The sequence below is a fragment of the Pezoporus occidentalis genome, unplaced genomic scaffold (genome assembly GCF_034315485.1).
Source record: "Pezoporus occidentalis ecotype Australia unplaced genomic scaffold, CSIRO_AGI_Poc_V1 ctg46, whole genome shotgun sequence".
Classification (NCBI taxonomy): Eukaryota; Metazoa; Chordata; class Aves; order Psittaciformes; family Psittacidae; genus Pezoporus; species Pezoporus occidentalis.
This window is the reverse complement of record NW_026915791.1, coordinates 7170172-7189920: the sequence shown is the minus strand read 5'-3', so window position 1 is coordinate 7189920 and position 19749 is coordinate 7170172. Positions and strand designations below refer to the sequence as shown.

General features: G+C 41.4%; 1 protein-coding gene across 23 annotated transcripts in view; it reads right to left on the bottom strand.

Moving 5' to 3' along the window:
- The window catches only part of MADD (MAP kinase activating death domain), a 71383-nt gene that overhangs the window by 24515 nt on the left and 27119 nt on the right, over positions 1-19749 (bottom strand). For 4 of the 23 annotated variants that reach the window (XM_062635860.1, XM_062635875.1, XM_062635869.1 and 1 more), the window contains 15 exons: positions 19499-19734; positions 18980-19135; positions 17894-18001; positions 16816-17009; positions 15884-16215; positions 15250-15389; positions 13331-13432; positions 12475-12513; positions 11400-11459; positions 10839-10941; positions 10109-10295; positions 9785-9935; positions 8410-8616; positions 3535-3588; positions 375-472 (listed from right to left, as the gene is read on the bottom strand). In XM_062635860.1, the coding sequence (XP_062491844.1) occupies positions 375-472; positions 3535-3588; positions 8410-8616; positions 9785-9935; positions 10109-10295; positions 10839-10941; positions 11400-11459; positions 12475-12513; positions 13331-13432; positions 15250-15389; positions 15884-16215; positions 16816-17009; positions 17894-18001; positions 18980-19135; positions 19499-19734 (2167 nt within the window). Of the gene's footprint in view, positions 1-374; positions 473-3534; positions 3589-8409; positions 8617-9784; positions 9936-10108; positions 10296-10838; positions 10942-11399; positions 11460-12474; positions 12514-13330; positions 13433-15249; positions 15390-15883; positions 16216-16815; positions 17010-17893; positions 18002-18978; positions 19136-19498; positions 19735-19749 lie in introns of all 23 variants that reach the window. The other 19 variants (XM_062635862.1, XM_062635867.1, XM_062635865.1 and 16 more) reach the window with 11 other exon arrangements.

Below are 19749 nucleotides of genomic sequence, written 5' to 3'. Positions count from 1 at the left end.
TCATAGAATCATAGAATCAGCCAGGTTGGAAAAGACCTTTAAGATCATAAAGTCCAACCATTACCCCAGCATTGCCAAGCCCACCCCTAAATCATGTCACTGAGGGCCTCATCTACACGTTTTTATGTAGCTTCATCTACATCTACAGTTTTTGGACATTTCCAGGGACAGTGACTCCACCACTACCCTGGGCAGCTTGTGTCAATGCCTGAGCACCCTCTCTGTGAAGAAATGCTTCCTAATATCCAATCTAACATCCAAACCATGAAATGGGGAAGGCATTTTACATAATGAGCCTTTCAAGATTTCTCAGACCTGAGAAGTCAAATCCTTTCCCTTACCACATAAATAAAGCAAGCATAGGAGCCACTGACCTGAGAACCTGAGGCCAAACTGAGGCCACTGTCTGCACTGATTTGGGATTTCTTCTCATCTGTTTCTCCCAAATCAAAATGTTTCACACCTTCTGGCCCTGAACAAAGGAAAAAGTAAACCATTACTGTACCAAGAAAGAACACTACGGCAGAAAGCAGATGACAGACTGAAAGCAGGAACAGTACCAAGAAAACCAATTTGGTTTCTCATTCCTTGGATTTAATTACTTTTTTTTATTCCTTGGTACTGTGAACAACAAGGCCAGCAGGACACATCTGCCATTCTTTAAATGTTAATTCGAATTTGAATACTCCAAAGGCATAGTCCAGGAATGACTATCACTAAACAGTACCTTGTTAGTCATTCAAGAGAGAAAACAGGACACACAAAGGTCAAGTAGCTTCCAGTTAAAAAATAAAAAACCATGCAGAGCATGCCATTCAACTCTAGGAAGCCACTTCCTTTATTCTTGGTAAAATAAAGGACACCTAAAATCAAAACAGCTAATTTGCTCCAAGTCTTGGACTGAGTTTGTTAGGTTGCCTGCAGCAACTATCTCCAATCAGGCAACACAAGGAAACGACTTAAGAAGTCACAATTGGTGTTACACCAGTAAGAATGTCGAGGCAGAAGTTTGGATGATGCTGTACTTCACAACACTCCCCAATTACATTAACAAATGGCTCTCCAGAGTTGACAGTCACATAGGTCAGTAGTGACAGAGGGAATCAGCAAGCATTAAGTCATGCATTCATTAACCCGCCGATCCGAAACAAAGAAAGGGAACAAGGACAGAGAACTTTATGTTCAATTTCCCATGCAGTTCTAGAATCACATCATCTATTGTCCTCTGATGGGATGGCAGAAGGAAAAGAGAATGATGGATAGGTAGAGCCTGAAAAGAAACTTGGATAAGCACTGAACGAGCTAAATAACGAGGCAAAGAAAGAATGTGTTATAGACTGCACACAGAATGTCACTACTCTCAGAGAGGGGAAGAGGCTGAATGCAACACTTCTGCCATATCCATATCTGCCAACTATTCAGTAACAGGAAGACATGATCAGCAGCTGCAATATTTGTATTATATACCCATGACTATATCCAGTATTTCTAAGCAAACTAAGCCACTGATCACAACCACCTGGAAATTATGAGCATGTTTGTATTATATGTAATATTAGAGAGGGTAAGACAGCGAAAAGGAAAGAAAAAGGGAAGGGAGGAGAGAGAGAGAGAAGGATAATATACAAAGATTTGTGGGAGTGAATTTGAGATGGTATGTAAACTCATGAATAGCAAAGCCATAAGCGGGCTGTGCAAACCATACCAACTTACTACTCGACCATCAATTCTCCATTTGAAGTGTTTTACAGAAAGTGTTCTTCATTTGTTATAGTATTCTGCCTCTAAATCCGTATCTTAGTTACTGTAAATCAAATCATCAAAGATTCTAACAAAGAGAAAGTATAAACCAAATTTACAAGAAAAAAAGGAAAATAACTAAAAGTATCCTTTCTAAGAATTTGAAATCTAATTTTCCAATATATTCCAGTATTCCAATATATTCCAATAATATACATTGCTCACCTCTAGAGGTTTACTTGCACTCATTCAAAAGGCCACCCTTTCTAGTTCTGAATAATGATGCAGACAGAAGTTTTACATCTCATTGCTACCACAGAAATACTAAACTGCAGCTGTCTGGTTTTAGCAATTTAAGAGCTCCCTGTCCAAACACATAATTCAGATATATTTCTGGCAATTTGACTTTTAAAGCAAGTGCAACTGAATGAAGCAGCTCAGGGACTTGACAGTGGGGCAACAGTGGTAACTGAGTTCAAGGAGCACAACAACCACAATCACATCGTTGTCACTCTAGATTTACAGGCACTTACAAACCTTCCCTTCCCTTCTTTATGGAGTTGTTATGTCCAATACATATAAAACACCTAAACCTCAATTTATCACTCCCAAAGTAGGCACCTACCCGAAAGGCCCAGTTTGGGTGAGTAGGGGCATGCATGTGTTATGTGTGCCCCACACACACTCCTGCTTTAGCAGAAAGCAAATCACATGTGGTAAGCTGTACTGCAGAGCTGCCCCATTTTCGTCATTCTCTCTGAACTAGCTCCAGGTGCTCATTTGTACTTAACTGAAGTATGTACCTGAGAGGCCTAAAACTAAGGTAGCAAATCCAGGCCAAGTCAGAACGTCAGGAATTTTCACCCATTCATCTTAGCTATTAATCCTCCCAAACCTTCAGCCTGTAAAAGAGGCACCAGCTCTGCAAAGTAGAAACTACACTTCTGTTAGGAAACACCTACCACATCACAGTTGTTATAAACTAGCTACCGTCCTGTCATATGTGCTTACTTACAACAGCAATAACCAAAAGAGCAAACCCTTGTACTATACCTGCAGGTAATATATAGTCAATGATTTATTCAACAACATATTTCAGTAGATGGTAAAATTTGTGTAGATTTAGGCTACTATTTCCACTCTGCAAACAGCCTTAATAATACTTAATAATAACGCCTTTAATATAGCATATAAAAACCAAAATTAGGTTGATTCCTTATTATGAGTCTGTTATACTAAATACAATTCTTCACATACACCTTCTCTCTCCCCCTCAAAACTATTTCTTTTTGCAGACTGACTGTGGTCCTAAACTGTTCATGATTGATGCCAGGAAACAAAATTTGTTATCCCATGGCTTGAAAGAACAGAGAATTCTTCACACCAGTAACATTAAATCAATCTATTCATGTCAAAGACTTGTTAAGCAAAAAGGGTCTTGAACTTTTAAGAAAGGAGAAGGAGTATCTTAAAATCCTTCATATATATCTGATATGATGAGGATGCAGAATATCTGCTTCCCCTTCTTTGAAGAAGGCAACATTCAGGGGAGGAAAAAAAGAAAAGAAAAAGGAAAAAAGAAAAAAAAAAAAGAGGAAGATACATTTCAACACAATTTCCCCAGGGCAAACAGATCAGTTTGGTCTCCTCTATAACACAGGCTTTCTTGGTAGCCCTTTGTTGTGGTGGGTATAAAAACTGTGTGCCAGAGATGCAAGCTCACCCTGCACCTGGGGAGTTGGCAGTTATGGGGAGGCTGGAGGAGTCAGTTTCTATGGTTTTTAAATTCCTTACTCGTTTTTTCCAAAGCTTTTTGCTTTTTCACTTCCTGGTGCTTGTTCCACAATTCTACCCAAGATGCATTGAAAGCAGGAGAGAAAGAGAAAGAGTCAGCAGCTGGTCAGACAGGTGAAAATGGGGACAAAAAATGGAAACAAAAAGCCCACCCCTTTCATCTCAAAGGAAAAAAAAAAGGAAATTCCCAACAACTGCTGAGTGGAGAGTTCATTAACACCATTTTACAGGAAATCAGTGCTGCAGCACTGATCGAGCATCATCTCTCATTTATGGAGTTCAAATGTGAGAGATGACTTCATATCAACTATGGAAAACCAGCTATTATGAACACATATAATGCAATTAATTACCTTTCCTGAGAAAGGCCTTTGAGATTGTCAGTTATTACTCCCAAATGTAGTAATCACAGAAGCTCTGATTAACAGAAACATTTTCATGTCCTCAGCTTGTATCATTGAAAGGAAAAGGCACAAAACCAGCAGCAACAATTCCAAGAAAATTAAAAAGGGTAAATTAACACAATGTTTAACCAATATTATAGCTTAAAAAATACCACAAAGTTTACAAGTGCAAGAAGTTACTTTGTCCTGACAGCATTCACAATAACTGCTTGGCTCTGCCTATCAACTAGCCCTACATGGAAAAAGCTGAACTTCTCTGCATCTACTTGCTCCTATCAGGGTATAAAGAATAGAAAATAGGGAAGAAGTAGAAGAAAATAAGCAAAGTATCAGTCATGATTAATGCCAAATTCCAAAATCCAAGTTAGGTCACAGCAGTGCAACTGAGTCAAGGAATTCCATAAGAGGATACAATGCAGAGAAAAGAGAAAACACCTGAAGTCTACATGCACCATTTTCATTTGAAGCTTAGCCCCGAGACAAATCATAATGAGGCCCTTCCATTTTCCTATCACATTCCTCAACCCTCTGAAGTCATCTTTTCTGTTCAGAAACATCAGATCATTCCAGGTGCTGGCCTGTTGGCCAAAGGAAATGTTACAAACTGACATGCTGAACTGAGTGCTGTGGACTGTCCTCTCCCACTAGCATTTTTAATGGAGCAGAGGGAAATACTCTTAGAATCTAAAAGTGGCAAAGGGAAGGAAAGGAAAGCATATTGTTCTGCTGCTCTTCAAGGAAAGTTGCTGAGCAAATAAAAGGTCACTTGAAGCATGTCAGAAACCCATCTCACCCTGCAGGTGGCAGAAATTAGGGCAAGACAGGCTCTAGAAAAGTTCTATTGAGCAAAATCTCTACTGAGGAAAGAAATACATAAAATAAAAGGAATGAGTCAAAATTGTGGAGGAAAGCTCCACAGCTTTGGATGTATCAGGAGCAAGGCAAAGGTAGCAAAGGAGACAGCTAGAAAAACAGCTGCCAGCCAACTGATTTCTGTATCTGCTTCATGATTGATGGATGTTCCTTCAACTTTCGTAAGTACACAGATGGACAGGATAAAATTGCCTCTGGATCCAAACAGCATCCTATAGGCTTATCTAGCTGAGCACAGTGCCACAGATAACAGTCTCTTTAAGATGTACTGAATTTGGTTTTGAAAGGGCTTTGAAAACACCTGGCGTCTGAAGTGCTCAGTCCATCAGGCTTTACTATAAAAAGCCACAATAACTGCCATTAAATCACTTTTAGATGACTTGCCTGATAAGTCAGGGTAGCATATATCCTAGCACATTAAAAACTGTCTACTTAGTCAAGTAAGAGAAGGAAAACCTCAAGTAAACTCAAGGGGCATAAAATACTGTGCCTGAATTTGTTACATGAGCCTGAACTAAACAGGACAGCAGGTCCAAGGCAGATCTGATGCAGACAACGTAGGTAGCACAATCTTTTCTACTTCAAAAAGTGTCAAAATGGAGTGATTTGCCAGCATTAAATAATTCTTTCAAGACTAGTACTGGAGACTTCAGGAAGCACTGACTTTTTCTGCAAGTATGTAATAAACCAAACTAATCACTATTAACTGTCAACTTCAAGGCCACCAGCATCCTAAGAAAAAAGGCCAACACTCCAAGTCATGACCATGCTCCATCCCCGGAAGCGTTCAAGACCAGGTTGGATGAGGCCTTGGGTGATACGGTTTAGTGTGAAGTGTCCCTGCCCATGGCAGGGGGGTTGGAACTGGATGATCTTAAGGTCCTTTCCAACCCTAAACTATTCTATGATTCTATGATCTTGGAAGACAAGAACTCCAAAAGTAAACAAATATGTGGTGATCTTTCAGGAAATAAAGTGTCAGAAGCATCATCTTCACAATGAATTTCCTAGCTAAGCAATTAGGTATTAAAGCACAGCCAAGACCAATCCTCAGTGGATACAAATCCACCACTCTTCACCTCAAAAACAAGAATTTTGAATACCAACAGCCTTCCTTGTTACAAGGGAGCATCCTACATACTTCAGAGGTACAGAAGAAACCATAAACCTTTTGAGAAGTGAACAAGAAAAAGGAACAAGCAGGAACATATCCACCCTGAACTTTGGAAAACTGTGATCCTCCTGGCCATTGTTCCTGTAGTAAAGGAAACTGCACACATTCTGCTACCATTCTCTAGATCTCAGAGATGCAGATACACCAACACGCACTTTGTGTGTGACTACTGCAGACAGTGCTGTACACGATCTTACTCCACATGCTCACGACTTACTTTCCATTCTACTATTTCCTCTTGTAACTAGGTCAAAAGGGTAGCAGCTCCATTTTATTCTGTCCATACCTGTCAGCATCTTCCCAGCCTCATACAAAAAAGGAACTGCTGAGGTTCAAAGGGATCTCTGAAGATCATCTAGTCAAACCTCCCTGCATAAAGCAGGGTCAACTAGAGCAGGCTGCCAAAGGACCACATCCAGTCAGGTGTCCACTACCTCCACACATGGAGAATCCAAAACCTTTCCAAGCAACCTGTTCCAGTGCTGCACCATCTTCAGTAAAAACATATTGTCTCCTGTTTAAATGGAATTAGTTACAAACCCTTCATTTCAGCAATGTGTAAACGTTTACCAAATGCTTCTTTAGGAAAGAAGTTAGCTTGAATGAGAGTCTGCATTTCACTACAGGAGGAATTTCAGCCTACCCATGACTAACTCTCGCCCTGTATATCTGAAGTATTGTCTTATATTGAAGCTTCCATAACAGACCATAAAGGAATTATAACAGCCAAGCAGCTTTAAATTCTCTTCCTACAATATGAGAGAAATTCCCTTTACTTCTTGATCTCAAGGGTCAGATGAACATGGACACTACATGTTCTTTTGCAGGCATTTCTTAAAGACTGACTTACACACTAGTCTATGGCTTTTGGTGACAGACAAAATCAGTTAGGAATAAAAGCTTCAGGAAAAAAAAAAAATCACTGAAGCCTTTCAAACTGCGATCAGTTTGGTAAAACCACACCTTTCCTACAATTTAATTCTAGAGAAGATGAGTGGAAAGCATTATAGCATCAGAACCATCAATAAGAACTTACTTGTTGCCTGCCCTTGAAGACTGCAAATTGTTTAAGGATAATATTCTGGCAACAGTAGTTAACGTTGCCATGTTACTAAGTAATAATAAGTAGCACTTATTTTGAAAAGAACTCCTTATGATCCTTCACAACACCAACTGTCTGATCTCTGGGGTTTCTATTTCTATGAGGCTTTAGTTTTATCTGAGGGAAAGAAGCAATCTCAGCAATCCAGCCAAAAGACCTCTCTTTGTTCTTCAACAGAACCCTGGCCTAGCATCTGTTCTATTCTCAGCTGCGTCAGAAGCACACCTTCCTTTTCCCCTTTTTACAGAAAAGAAATAAAGTACCCAGAGCAAACAAACCCACTGCACTCAAGTGCTGGAAATCTGAACCTCGTTTAGCTCCCTGATTGATTTTCAAATAGAGTGCAAGACTGGCTCCTGAGCAACTGCCTCCATAGATTACCTCCTGAAACGTGAAAGAAAATCAAGTCAGAGGGGTTCAGTATCAGTTCAGAAGGACTCAGCACCACTCAGCCTGCAGTTGTTATAGGTGAATGTCTGCATTCCTGCCACATATTCCTTTGTCTTATGCTACGTACTGCAGATACAGCCTGACAGTAGCACACTGCTTTTAGGAGATTAACCCTTCATACAATGATTCCATTAAAAAGTTCCTTTAAAATATAAGAAGTTTATTCTTACAGGCTATAAGAAGCAATGTCTAAAATTCAACATGACTTATTTTTGGACTTGAGAAAGAATTTCTCTCATAAAACCTACCCCTAACTTTTTCCCAGACATAAGGAAAAGCTATGCCAGCTAAGAAATTAGACTGGGAAAACTTCCAGTGACCAGCCTAGCAGATGCTGTTTAGAAGGACACGCATTCTATTTGCTGTTGCATAGAAGGAAGATCCATCAGTCTTGCTCACTGAAACTGCAATGCTGCAACTAAAATCTTCTTGGCAGTTATTAATATTACTAATCAGCAGATCCTGGCTCCCACTTCTATCAGGATGCAATCTAGATAACTCACATGTAGTCAGCAATCAGAGAGCTTTTGTTTCATGTAGTCCTTCCTGCAGTTGCCCTTTCCAAAGACCTGCTGTTCCCATTTCCCTTTTGCCACTCCCTGCTGCTTGAAAACATCAATCACAGAGCAAAATACAAAGTTGTCTATAATGTAATGAAATTCAGAAACAATTCAGAGAAAAAATGAGAGAAAACTGCCCTGGATAGTTTATCCAAGAGTAGAGTGAAAACACATGGTTGTTCCTTGTGATCCAAGGTGTAAATGAAGCATGTTACAGCAGCAATGTAGTGTGTTAAAATGGAGAGAATGCAAATAGAACCTAATGCCAAAAGAGAAGTCCCTCCTGCACTTCACATGCACCACAATACACACCAATGGAAGCAATAAAATTCTCTTCCTTTAGACTCCTTGTGTCAAACTCCCTTGGCCCTTTGCCTGGAGGGCTTGGTGCCTTTGGCATCAGCTGAGGTACCGGCAGCTGCATCACAGGTTTTGGCTCCACTCTCGGAGATGATGCAGGATCCTTGCCAACTGGAGTGACAGATCCATCCGTTGGGCTTCGTTTCCTCTTTTCTGGTTCTTGAAAGAAAAAAAAACAAAGTGTTGGGGAAAAAAAAATGAAAGGAAAAAAAAACATCAGTAGAAGGAAATGAGAGCAGGAAAAGGAAGATGAGACAGATGGTCTCACCTACATCACTCAGCCTGGCATTGAAACAGCTCAGCCCCACATTTGTTCCCATAGGTCACCGTGGCTTGCAGATAGTCTGACACACTGGTGAAAACAGCAGAGGAGAAAGCCAGAGGGCTGGTTTGGGAATACTAAAACTATCACCTTCCTGTGTATTTGCAACCTAGGAATCTTCTTTGACACAGTAGCTGTACTATCTCCTCTGCTGAGTTGTGCAAAACTAAACCACCAAGAATATCGCTTCTGGAATGTAAGCAAGCTCCTCTCACAGTGCAAAGATGACAAATACAATCCTCTTTGATGGGTAACACTAAATGAAACCTCAGTTAGGAAAAAGACCAAAACACTATTAACTAGAGCTCCCCCATCATTCTCCAATACTTCTCTGATCCAAGCCACCTAGAACACCAACTATAAAGTGTTTAGTAGATGCTACTTCTCTGCTGCAATGAGTTAAATAGCTTTTCATCATTTGAGATTAAAGCTGACTCAGATGTTAAGGAGAGAGGTGGCTTCTTGTCATCCTTTTCTCTGTTGCCTTATGCATGCATTTTCTTATTTTGAATTAAGAATCAGATTTAAGAAAAAGCTGAGAAATAAAGAGGTATTTTCAGACTTTCCCCTCCAAAAGTACTTAGTGATATAAGAATTATTGTTTAGCTCGAGGTGGTTGGTGAGACACAAGTCTCATATGGTTTCACATTAGAAATATCTCCCTTCCTATTCAGGTTGCCTGCAATAACATCCCAAAACTGTGGTTGGGACAGTGTTAGCTGAAGGTCCCCACTCTCAGAATTTCTACTTCATCAGTAAAAGACCTGGGCTTTGTATCTTGCTGCATACCTTCAATCAAATATCAGTATGGCCATTATTTTGTTTTGGTCTGGTTACATGTGTGCAAGAAGCACAAAGCAAAAAGCTTTGTAAGTTTTCAGTAACAATGGTACAGTTCTCAACTATTCTAAACCCTTTGAAACATCAGAAGCCACAAAACAGCTTCCTTTACAATGAGGATTTTGTTTGGTTCATAAACACTGTAGCCTCATAAACACCTCTTACCTTTGTTGTAATAGTGGGTATGTGCTATCTCTAGCAGGCCAAAAACACTGGCCATGCCTCCCAGGCCAGCATTTGCATATGACTGCTCCAGGCTCAGCACAGTGCACTTAAGCAAGTCCAGCATACCCTTGTAAACCTTACGGCTGATCTCCTGCAATGAAAACCCATCGGTGTTACTACTTCACAATTGAGGAAGTAACTCAAGAACATAAACCCCAAAACTGCCGAAACATCAGCTTTTAGGAAGCAGTTTAACAAAGACTTTCTACAAAGTAAGCCTCAGCAGGCACTAGGTATGAGGACCCTGCAGAGTTCACCACTGACCACATCCTGTATGACATCCTGTCGAGCATCTTCTTCTGACTGGATCGTGCGATTCAGCTTGCTCAGTACAAAGACACGGAGCTGCTCACTCTCCAGCAGACGTCGGACTCTCTTCATGTTCAGCCAGCCAACACCCTGCCCATCAAGAACATTGTGTACTACTTCCTTCAGGAACTGCTGGTTCTCACTGGTGGATTTAAGAAGAAGCAGGCAAAAGTTAGTCCTCTGCTTACCTTGGCTTGCATGGGAAGAGAGATGTGGCCGGGACACACACACAGATGCACTTCCTACCAATGCTAAGTTTACAAGAAAAGAAGCTCAAATCTAGCTATGCCTGTTGCTAACACAACTGCGCACAACCCAAGCTCTCCTCCAAGGGAGGAGAAAGCATAGTCAACAGTTGAGGTAATTTTTACTTGCACCACCATTGGCTAGACTGCCTTGTTCTCAGAACAGACTCAATTATAAGGAATAAATACTGAGTTAAAATAGGGAATTTTTTGGATCTCGGACAGAAAGAGGATACATTTCGAAGCAGAGAAAATTATGTGTGCGCACTATTAACTGTAAGACTATCCATACTAAATCTTCTTGAACAATGGCACATGCAAGCTTAAGGCCACAGAAAAGTACTATCTAGTTTTCAACAGCTAAACTGCTGAAGAAACATTAGCCAAGTATGACATGACTCTAATAACCTTTACACTCAAAAAGTAATGAAAAGTATTACCTGGAATTACTAGTTCGTCCCTGAGGCGATGGAGATTCTCTCTTCACTGTTGGGCTGTGCTTAATGACTGAAGACTTTTGATCCACAAGGGCGCGTCTGTTTCCTAAATGGGAGAGGAGACAGGATGAGAGGAAGGGGTGGGAGGAAAACCATCTGATCCCAGGACAGTAACAAGCAACGCTAATGTCGGCTAACACACCTATTTGGATTACAGGTAACAGACTCAAAACAAAATGGAAACTCCAAAAAAGCAGCAGCGTAGATCATATTCTAGCATCACACATCGGCAGAAAACAGTAATGGGAGTAATGCAGAGAGAAAAAGAGAAGATGGTAATGGGAGCAGGAGGTGAAAGGCAGGAAAAGTTTGGCTGCTCTGCATGCAGTTCCACAACAAGAACCATCTTCAAATTAGTCACTGTATGTAAAAGCGTAATGCATTGGGGTGACTAGTATAGATCATGTGGTACTGGTTACCCAGTGAGAAAGGTAGCCCAAAGTCAGGCATAGGGAATGCTCAAAATAGTTATATCATGCACAGCTCATGCTGTAGGGAACCCACCTTCATTGCTTACTGGGCCAGCTTCAGTAATAATCTCCATTATAGTATTTAACCCAAATACTGGGACACAAAATATACAATTAGTAGTGCACTACAATATCTACACTCCCCACCATCAGCATCAAAGAATCCAACTACCAGCTTCTTCCCAGCCCTCCCTCAAAACAAAACCCAAATGATGTCAGAGCAGGAAGGATGCTTGAAAGCCCAAGACAACAAGGGCCAGCCTAAATAATGTTAGAGATAGAGCTTGACTGGAAATTTGGCATCGTGGAACCAATGTACTGCATCTTCAAGGACATTATTGCACATATTGTATTTCAAGGGCACTATCAAAAACATCTGTATCACCAAGGAAAAAATATCAATGGAGGTGCATGAAATCAAAATTAAAAAGGAAGATGGAAAGTGGTCAAACAGCAGCAATGAGATGGAGTCCCAGCATCATTTCCCATTACGGTTAGAGACACAAGATACCACACACATTTGGTAAGAACAAGTTAATGCAGCATTTTTATACCTGTACAACAGACAAAAACATTTAAAAACCAGTGAAGTGCTCAGTGGGAGTCCCAGTGAGCCAGCATGCACACATAACACAAACACACACACACTGGCACATGCGTAAAACAGATCGAGCTACTCTACAGAAATCCCATCCTCATATCTGCACATAACATTAAAGGCCCTGCAGGGTTACAACAGTCAGGAAAAGAACACAAAAGTGCAGAAGACGAGGCACAAAGCATGAACGTGGAATGGCAAACCCCATCACTGTTTTCTTCCAATGCATGGAATTAGGCATTAAGTTTACCCATGGAAATAACCCTGCTATGAGGTATGTTTCTTAGCCAGTACAACTGGACATGAAAACATAACCAACTGGTAAAAGGTTGTGCAAAACAGCTGTGCAGAGGCTCTGCGAGTGTTTTCACCCTACCAGTCCTGCTACTCCTCATTTTACACACAGGGAACGGTTACTCGTCTCAAAAACAAAGTCCAAAGCAGAAACACAAACCCCAGCTTTGGGCCTTTGTTTCTACAAGGTCAAAGGTCAGCAAAACATGATACCAACCTTCATTCACATCCCTTCCCACTTCCAGATTAAAGTAATCTTTACCGATTAAAATGATGAGGAGGAAAAAAATAAATGAAAAATAAAAATCAACATATTAAAAGAAAAGCAGTAAGTTCTAATCAGAGTAACTCAAAAGGTAAAGTAAAACCATTCCCCATTTTAGCAGGTGTAAAGGTCTCAACACTAATATAGCTGCATGTGCTCAGTCACTCTTCTGTTACTACACGTGACACAAAGATGATCAGGCTGTCCTGCTCCCCATAGTAAGTAATTTCTCTAGTGCCCATTTAGACATGTTATCTAATGATACTGCAGACAAACAGATGTTCCAATGAGAAGACTGTGCAAATAAGTTAGGAATTGATCTTCCCTCTGAAGCTGAAGTATGGTTATAATCTGATTTTCTGCTTAGTGAACTGAAAAGGCTATAAACACTTTTGAAACCCACATAAACTGCAGACTTCATGGGAGCTTGGCACTATCCACACTTACAAATGCAGCAGCAACGCTCTAACAAGTTACCTAAGGCTAATCATGAAGATAGTGGCAGTGCAAAAACAGCACCTACCCCTTGGTTCCTATTTTTTTTTACACTGATTACTTAAACCAAAGCAAAATATAAACCAATATTCAAAGTGTGTCTGTTAACACAGACTAGACCTGTGCCAGCCCAATTGTTGGGAAGAAGTCTGAATGAGAACTATCAAGGCAATTTACTGTCTTGAGACTTCAGACAGGTACTACCCAAACTACCAAATGTGTCACCCCTGGGATTCCTGTTAGGGGTAAGACCTCATACTGCAAAGTCACAAGAACTGTAAAGCCTCTAGAAGACGAAGGGAAACATGGTTACCTTTCAGGCTGGGGAAGGGAGTATTCTTGTCTCTCCCGACTTTGGTTGGTAGGGCTAAGTTGGACAAACTGAAACTTGTGCTGTGGTTTCTGTACAGGCTGCCTATGAGAAAGGAAGAAAAAGTTAAATGCCTAATGCTCACTGCACACTCCCAAGCTTCCTTAACTTCCTACAATTTACCTTCTTATTCCAAATCCTTAAAGATTAAGTTCTTTATTACCCCAGAGTCTCACAAGCTTAACATCATCACATTTACGTCACAACCACATCTGTAATTACGTAATTCTAAATTCTTAGCTTTCATGTTATAATCACTGCTGGTTTATTTTTGAGTCTTAAATGTAACAGCAATATCCACCTGTCTTCCTGAACTTAAAGAGGTAACCTCACATCACCCGTGTCTTCTAGTCTGACCTTCCTTTCTGGATCAAATGGATAGCAAGGGCCATGTGAGAAAAAAGCATGATGGAAGATGTCCAAAACGTGCAGTTCTGAAGTGAGGATTGTGCACTGTGCCCGGTGAAACACTAAATCTGCCATAAAGGCATGCTTTAAAATAGAAGCTTTCCATTTATTAGGAGGAAACAAAAGCTCTTCCTAGTACAGACAGATCTTAAGAATACAATAATGCATTATCATCTGGTTGTAGACAGCCTGAAAGCATCTCATGTAGATCAATGAGCTGAATAACACTTCAAGATGTTCATTTAAAATGTCAGCATACTATTTAAATTTGCTTTGGTTTTTTGTTTTTTTTTTTAGCCTTATTTTAATAGCAATCATTCTACAAGAAACACCCAATATATTTTCCCCACTGCTGCAAACTTCTTGCACTGCTCCCCACTATACTGCAAGACTCAACTGGCCGTCTCTTCTTTCACTCATTAAAAACCTCTGGATTAGTTTTCCACTCCTGTGGATTTTATTAGTAAAATATAATTGAAAGCAGATGAGCACAGTCACAAAATTGAATTTAGCACCTACACACACACCAGGGTAGCACGGAAAGCATACTATTTTTGTACCAACTTCATAAAATTGCACACATATTTGTTTAAATGAAACTGGAAGAATTTCTGATCTGTGCCCTGACATGCCCTGAAATAACAGAAGGGCCACATAAGCTTCTTTTCTGAAGGATGCATAAAACAATAGCTGTCAGCAGTGTAGGGTAAGTAAGTCCTGTGGCTCCTAATATGAGACCTGGTACCAGTTTGACAACTGTCCTGCGTTCAGCTGTAGCAGTTATTTTTCTCCTTCTTAGTAGCTGGTGCAATGCTGTGTTTTCGACTTTAGTCTGAGAACAACACTGGTAACACCAATGTTTTTAGCTGTCGCTGATCAAGAACTTTTCAGGCTCATGCTCTGCCACTGAGAAGGGGCACAGGAAGCCGGGAGGAAGCAGAGACCGGACACCTGACCCAAACTAGCCAAATGGGTATTCCATACCACAGCACGTCATGCCCAGTATAGAAACTGGGGGGAGTTACCCGGAAGGCCCAGATCGCTGCTCGGGTCGAGCTGGGTATTGGTTGGCAGGTGGTGAGCAATTGCAATGTGCAACACTTGTGTTTATTGTTTTCTTTTCCACTTTTAGTTTTATGTTCTCTTTGCTTGTTATTTCCCTTATCATTATTATTATTGGTGGTAGCAGCAGTGGTTTGTGTTATACCTTACTTACTGGACTGCTCTTATCTCAACCTGTAGGAGTTATATTCTTTTGATTCTCCTCCCCATCCCTCTGGGTGCAGGGGGGGGAAAGGAGGAGAGTGAGCGAGCAGCTGCGTGGTTCTGAGTTGCTGGCTGGGCTTAAACCACAACAACCAAATCTTTCTTTTGAGTAGCCATCCCTCTATCCTATCTCTCTGTAAACTTTAATATAATAAATAAAATAGCTTAACGAATGCATGAGTACATACTTGCAAAAGACATGATGCCCCCAAAGCCTTCACTGCTGTTGTTAGAGACAGTTGAGTTTGGGGAGCTGGCTCTGGAATCTGAATCTGCATCAGAATCACTGGCCAATTTTAAACTGTTTGGACGGAGTAACTTCTGAGACCTGTAAAGAAATTAAGTACAACTGTTATCAGCTTTCTCCCCTCCCACCCTAAATCAACACATTGTATGATTGTGGGAGATGGATGTTGGTCTTATTCCACATCAGTTTTCAGCATGGTTAACTCCTACTGCTTACATAAAAGCAAGGAACTGAGGGAACTGAGCATGTGCCTTTATTCAAAGCAGAAGGGGTGAGAGAATCATAGAATAGTTAGGGTTGGAAAGGACTTTAAGATCGTCCAGTTCCAATCCCCCTGCCATGGGCAGGGATGCCTCACACTAAACCATGTCACCCAAGGCTATGATCAACCTGGCCTTGAACATTGCCAGGGATGGAGCACTTGTCACTTCTTTGAGGTTTCAGTATTAAATGGAAGCAACCAACAACACATTTCAGATGCAAAAGGCATTTGAACAAATGAACATTAAACAGCATGAAGCAGATGGAAACCCCAACAGTGCTGTACAGAAGGGAAGAAGACAAGAAGGACTCGCCTGCTTCCATTGAGATTCTGGTTAAATCTTGGGGTGTAGCTCTCTTCCTGCTCATCATCTTCATCCTCCGTGGGAAAACCGTACTGTGGTTCAAAGTATGGATTGTCATACTCTCGCTTCCTCACCACCCCTTCTGAGGAGCTCATGCTGCCAGCTGCACTGTCGCTCTCCCGCCGATCCAAGCTTATCTTGGGAAAGCTTGGTTGCAGTGACAAAGAAGGGAGGTGGTTTGTAAATCCAGCAACCAACTTCTCTTCCATCTCTGCTGCATCTGTTGACTCCTGTGGACCAGTCAAATCACTGATCTGCTCGCTAACTTGCGTTCCATACAACTGAGGGGCAGGACAAGAATAATTATTTCAAACTGGAAAGTCTGCAGGGTCTCTTCTATTTGTTACTGGGCCCCCACTCCATCCCCACTCTCTGTAGCTTTAATCTAGGATTTCACAGACACTGCATTATTTGTGCATTTGTCCTATGGGCTTACTCCCCTGTAAACAGATCTTACTGGTAAGTCTTAGCTCAGGATAACAGCCCTCCATTACCTTGCTTCCTGGTTATGCAAACAACTCCCATTCTTCCTAAATGACCACAGATTTATGTGTTTCCCCACCCCACTCCCTGTTCCTCTAACACATCAGGTCTTTCCAGACTGCTCAAGCAATTCCTCCAGTCACAGCCAGGCCCACTGGTCTGTTAATGCTGCATTTTCTTAATGCATGGGAACTTTTACATGCAGGAATGCTCTATCCCAGCATAAGAGGGTACCAGTAAACTCCACCTTGCTCAGAAAGTCCAGAAAGAGCATGCAATTTAATCTGTGCATGGTTTCAGAGTCTAGGTTTTGCCCTCCCCGAAAGAACCATGTGCATCCTCCCATTCTTTATATCCTAATATGCTGATCTTGGGGCTGAACTCATCTCAGTACACACATGATTCACTCCATGGATGACAGTGCTGGGGCTGCTACTGGCTGTAGTACTGGAACTTGAACGAGGCTGGTTGTTCTCTTGGGAGTTTTCACTGTCCATGGCCTGTTCATCCATATCTCCTGAATATTCTTGAAAATCATCAAATTCCACTTCACTGGCATCACCAAGGGCTGCGTGAGTCAGGGGGTCAACATCTGCAAACACAGCATTTTGTGTTAAAGAACATTGCCTTCCTCAGCCTTTTGCCCATCTAAAGCTCCTCAGCAGATGACAACTGCCCAGGAGAATAAACTTGCATAAAAACTTCGGTTGTGAAGATTTTTTAGACGTCATCTGTTCCAACTCTCAGCTAAAAGCAGGAGTAACTTCAAAATTAGAGCAGGTTACTCTGGGCCTTGTCCCACTGAGCTTTGAAAGTCTCCAAGGCTTGACATTCTACTGTGACCCTGAGAACCTGTTTAACTACACTAACCACAGAGATCTCGTTTTTATGTCCATGCAGAGTACCTTTTGTTCCAAATTATAATCATTAGCTCTTGTCCTTGGGACACAGGAAATGTGTTGGCACTCCTAGACTTAATTTACTTAAATGAAAGATTCCCACTCTCACAAGAGAAACTATTGCTGCAGCCTCCATATAAGCCACAGAGAATGCATTTTCCTGTCCCCACTAGGACACAGTGACTCATTAAAGCCAGCACAGAGAACCAGTATGTGGGGGCAGAAGAAAGCTCGTACTCTGCTACCCAGATTCCACATTATTTACTTGCAGCAGCAGGTTATTTCCAGATCTAGTGAGCCAGTTTTGTTCAGCAGCACCTATTTCTGTCCTTCCTCCTCCTACTGTCCTTTGGAGGAGGACATTTTATGTTCATGAGCAGGAGAAATGTCTTTTTTCAGCCTACCCCTGAATACTGAAGGAGTATAGAAGACACTTTCACCTCAGAGCAAGACTACGATGGAACAGTACTTTGATCTGATTCAGGGAATTAGGGGAGGTATTTTTTCCAGAGTGCAGATGAACAGGGACAAGGAGACTTACGTGGACCTTGTGAAAGTGAAGTTCAAAGTTACTCACTTGGGGTATCACCATTAATGTCACATTTCATCATCTCACTGACAAAGTCACCAAGGGAGGAGTAGGAGGAACTTGAGTCGTCATAGTCGACACTGTCACTGCCACTGCCACAACACGTAAGAGAGAGAGATGAGTGGCAGCATAACAGCAACAACCAGGCCTGATGTTTCAAAGGTGTGAATCAGCACTGTTTGCATGGACCTCTGAAAAATCTCATGTCAATCTCTACAAACAAATCTCTGGCCAGAGTCAGAAGCCAGCTTCATGAAAGGTCAGAGCAAATGAAGTAGCTTTGAGGTAAATGAAGAGACATTATGGGAAGACATTTAAAGGCTCTCAGCAAAGTCAATGAGGTCAAGCAAAAGTGAGCAGGGAGTAGTGTATTAATTCTTTGTGTGTGTGTCAACTTCAAGGGAACTGGAAATGACAAAGCATTCCCTTTTTATACTAATGAAAAATCCCACTCTGTCAGGACCACTGGTGCTGTGTAGAAGGTAAAAGATGTGCAAGTCCCAGCCTGAAAGAGCTCACAGGCTAGCAGAGAATTAAGAATAATAAAACTAGATGCAAAACTCCAGGAAATACGGCTAAAACTACTGTAAAAAAAAAAAAAGCTTACTCTTATTTTACTGAGCAAATGAGGAGGTCTCAGGCAGTGGGTAGTACTAACAAGCTTTGCATAACTATGTGCACTGAGTAGAGATTTGAAAGAGTGCAAAGATGGGTGGGAGTACTTGTAGTACTGCTGTAGAAATAACCAGAGATAGAACAACATGAAAGAAAAAAGCATTAGGGTGGGAGGAAATACCAAATGTCAAATGGCATATAGATAGCAAAAGAAAAGAAGAAAATACAAATGGAGAATCACATGATATGAAAGGTTGAGAAGATACTAACAAAGGGGTTGAGAGGTTGCTGTCATGACAGAGCAGTGGGACAGTTTACTTCAGTGTCACTATTCTGCCCAGAAAGAAGAAATAAAACAGCAACCTGGCAGGCTAAGGAAAAGGCTGCAATCAAGAAGGAGGAGGAGAGGCCCAGCATTAAGTAACTACCATGTGACTTGTGTCATGCTCCTCACTAACCTGTCATCAGTGGGATCCGAATCTGTTTCCTTCTCTGCTGGGACATTCAGTGCTTCAGCCAGCTGTGAATTACTGTCATAGACACGATAGTGGATGGGCTGCAGCTGGTGAGCGTACCACTTTGGTTTGTCACCAATCAGTGCTGGGTCAAACATGTCTGCACGAGAAACAAGGAGAAAGTTAACTGAACCCATTTACTGGTGTCAAAGGCTTCATTCACAGAGGGTCTCCCCTACTAAGTCTTGCACAAAGGAAGGGACAGCCTCTACTCTAAGAAGCCTACAAGACTTCTCTGTAACCAAACAAGACAAGAGGTAAAATTAATGGGAAGAGTGAGTGGCTAACAGCTGGGCTAACTTGGTAGAAACATATGAGGACATAAATAAAAGTGCTCCTTGAACTGGATTTCCCTCCAATGGAGGAATAACATGGTGTAAAACTAAGCCCTTCCCTAGAATCACTCTACTTTTTAAGCTCCTGCATTACATTCAAGTGCAGGAAAGGCAAGACCAAAACTTACTGTTATGAATTCTCTGGAAAGCATAGTTTGTAGGGTTGAGTGACCATTCTCCAAAGTATTCTACTGCCTGTGTCCTGGAAAGCTTATCTGCAAAAGGTGTTTGCTTTGGCCTAGAGGCAAGGAAAGAATTTGCTTGGAAGGCCACCACTGGTCGTGGGAAGAGCCGAAGAGTGCGAGTATGCATCTGGAAACCTTGCAAAACATTTGGTGAGTTGAAGAATCTCACCATGGCAACCCTAAAAGGAAAACAG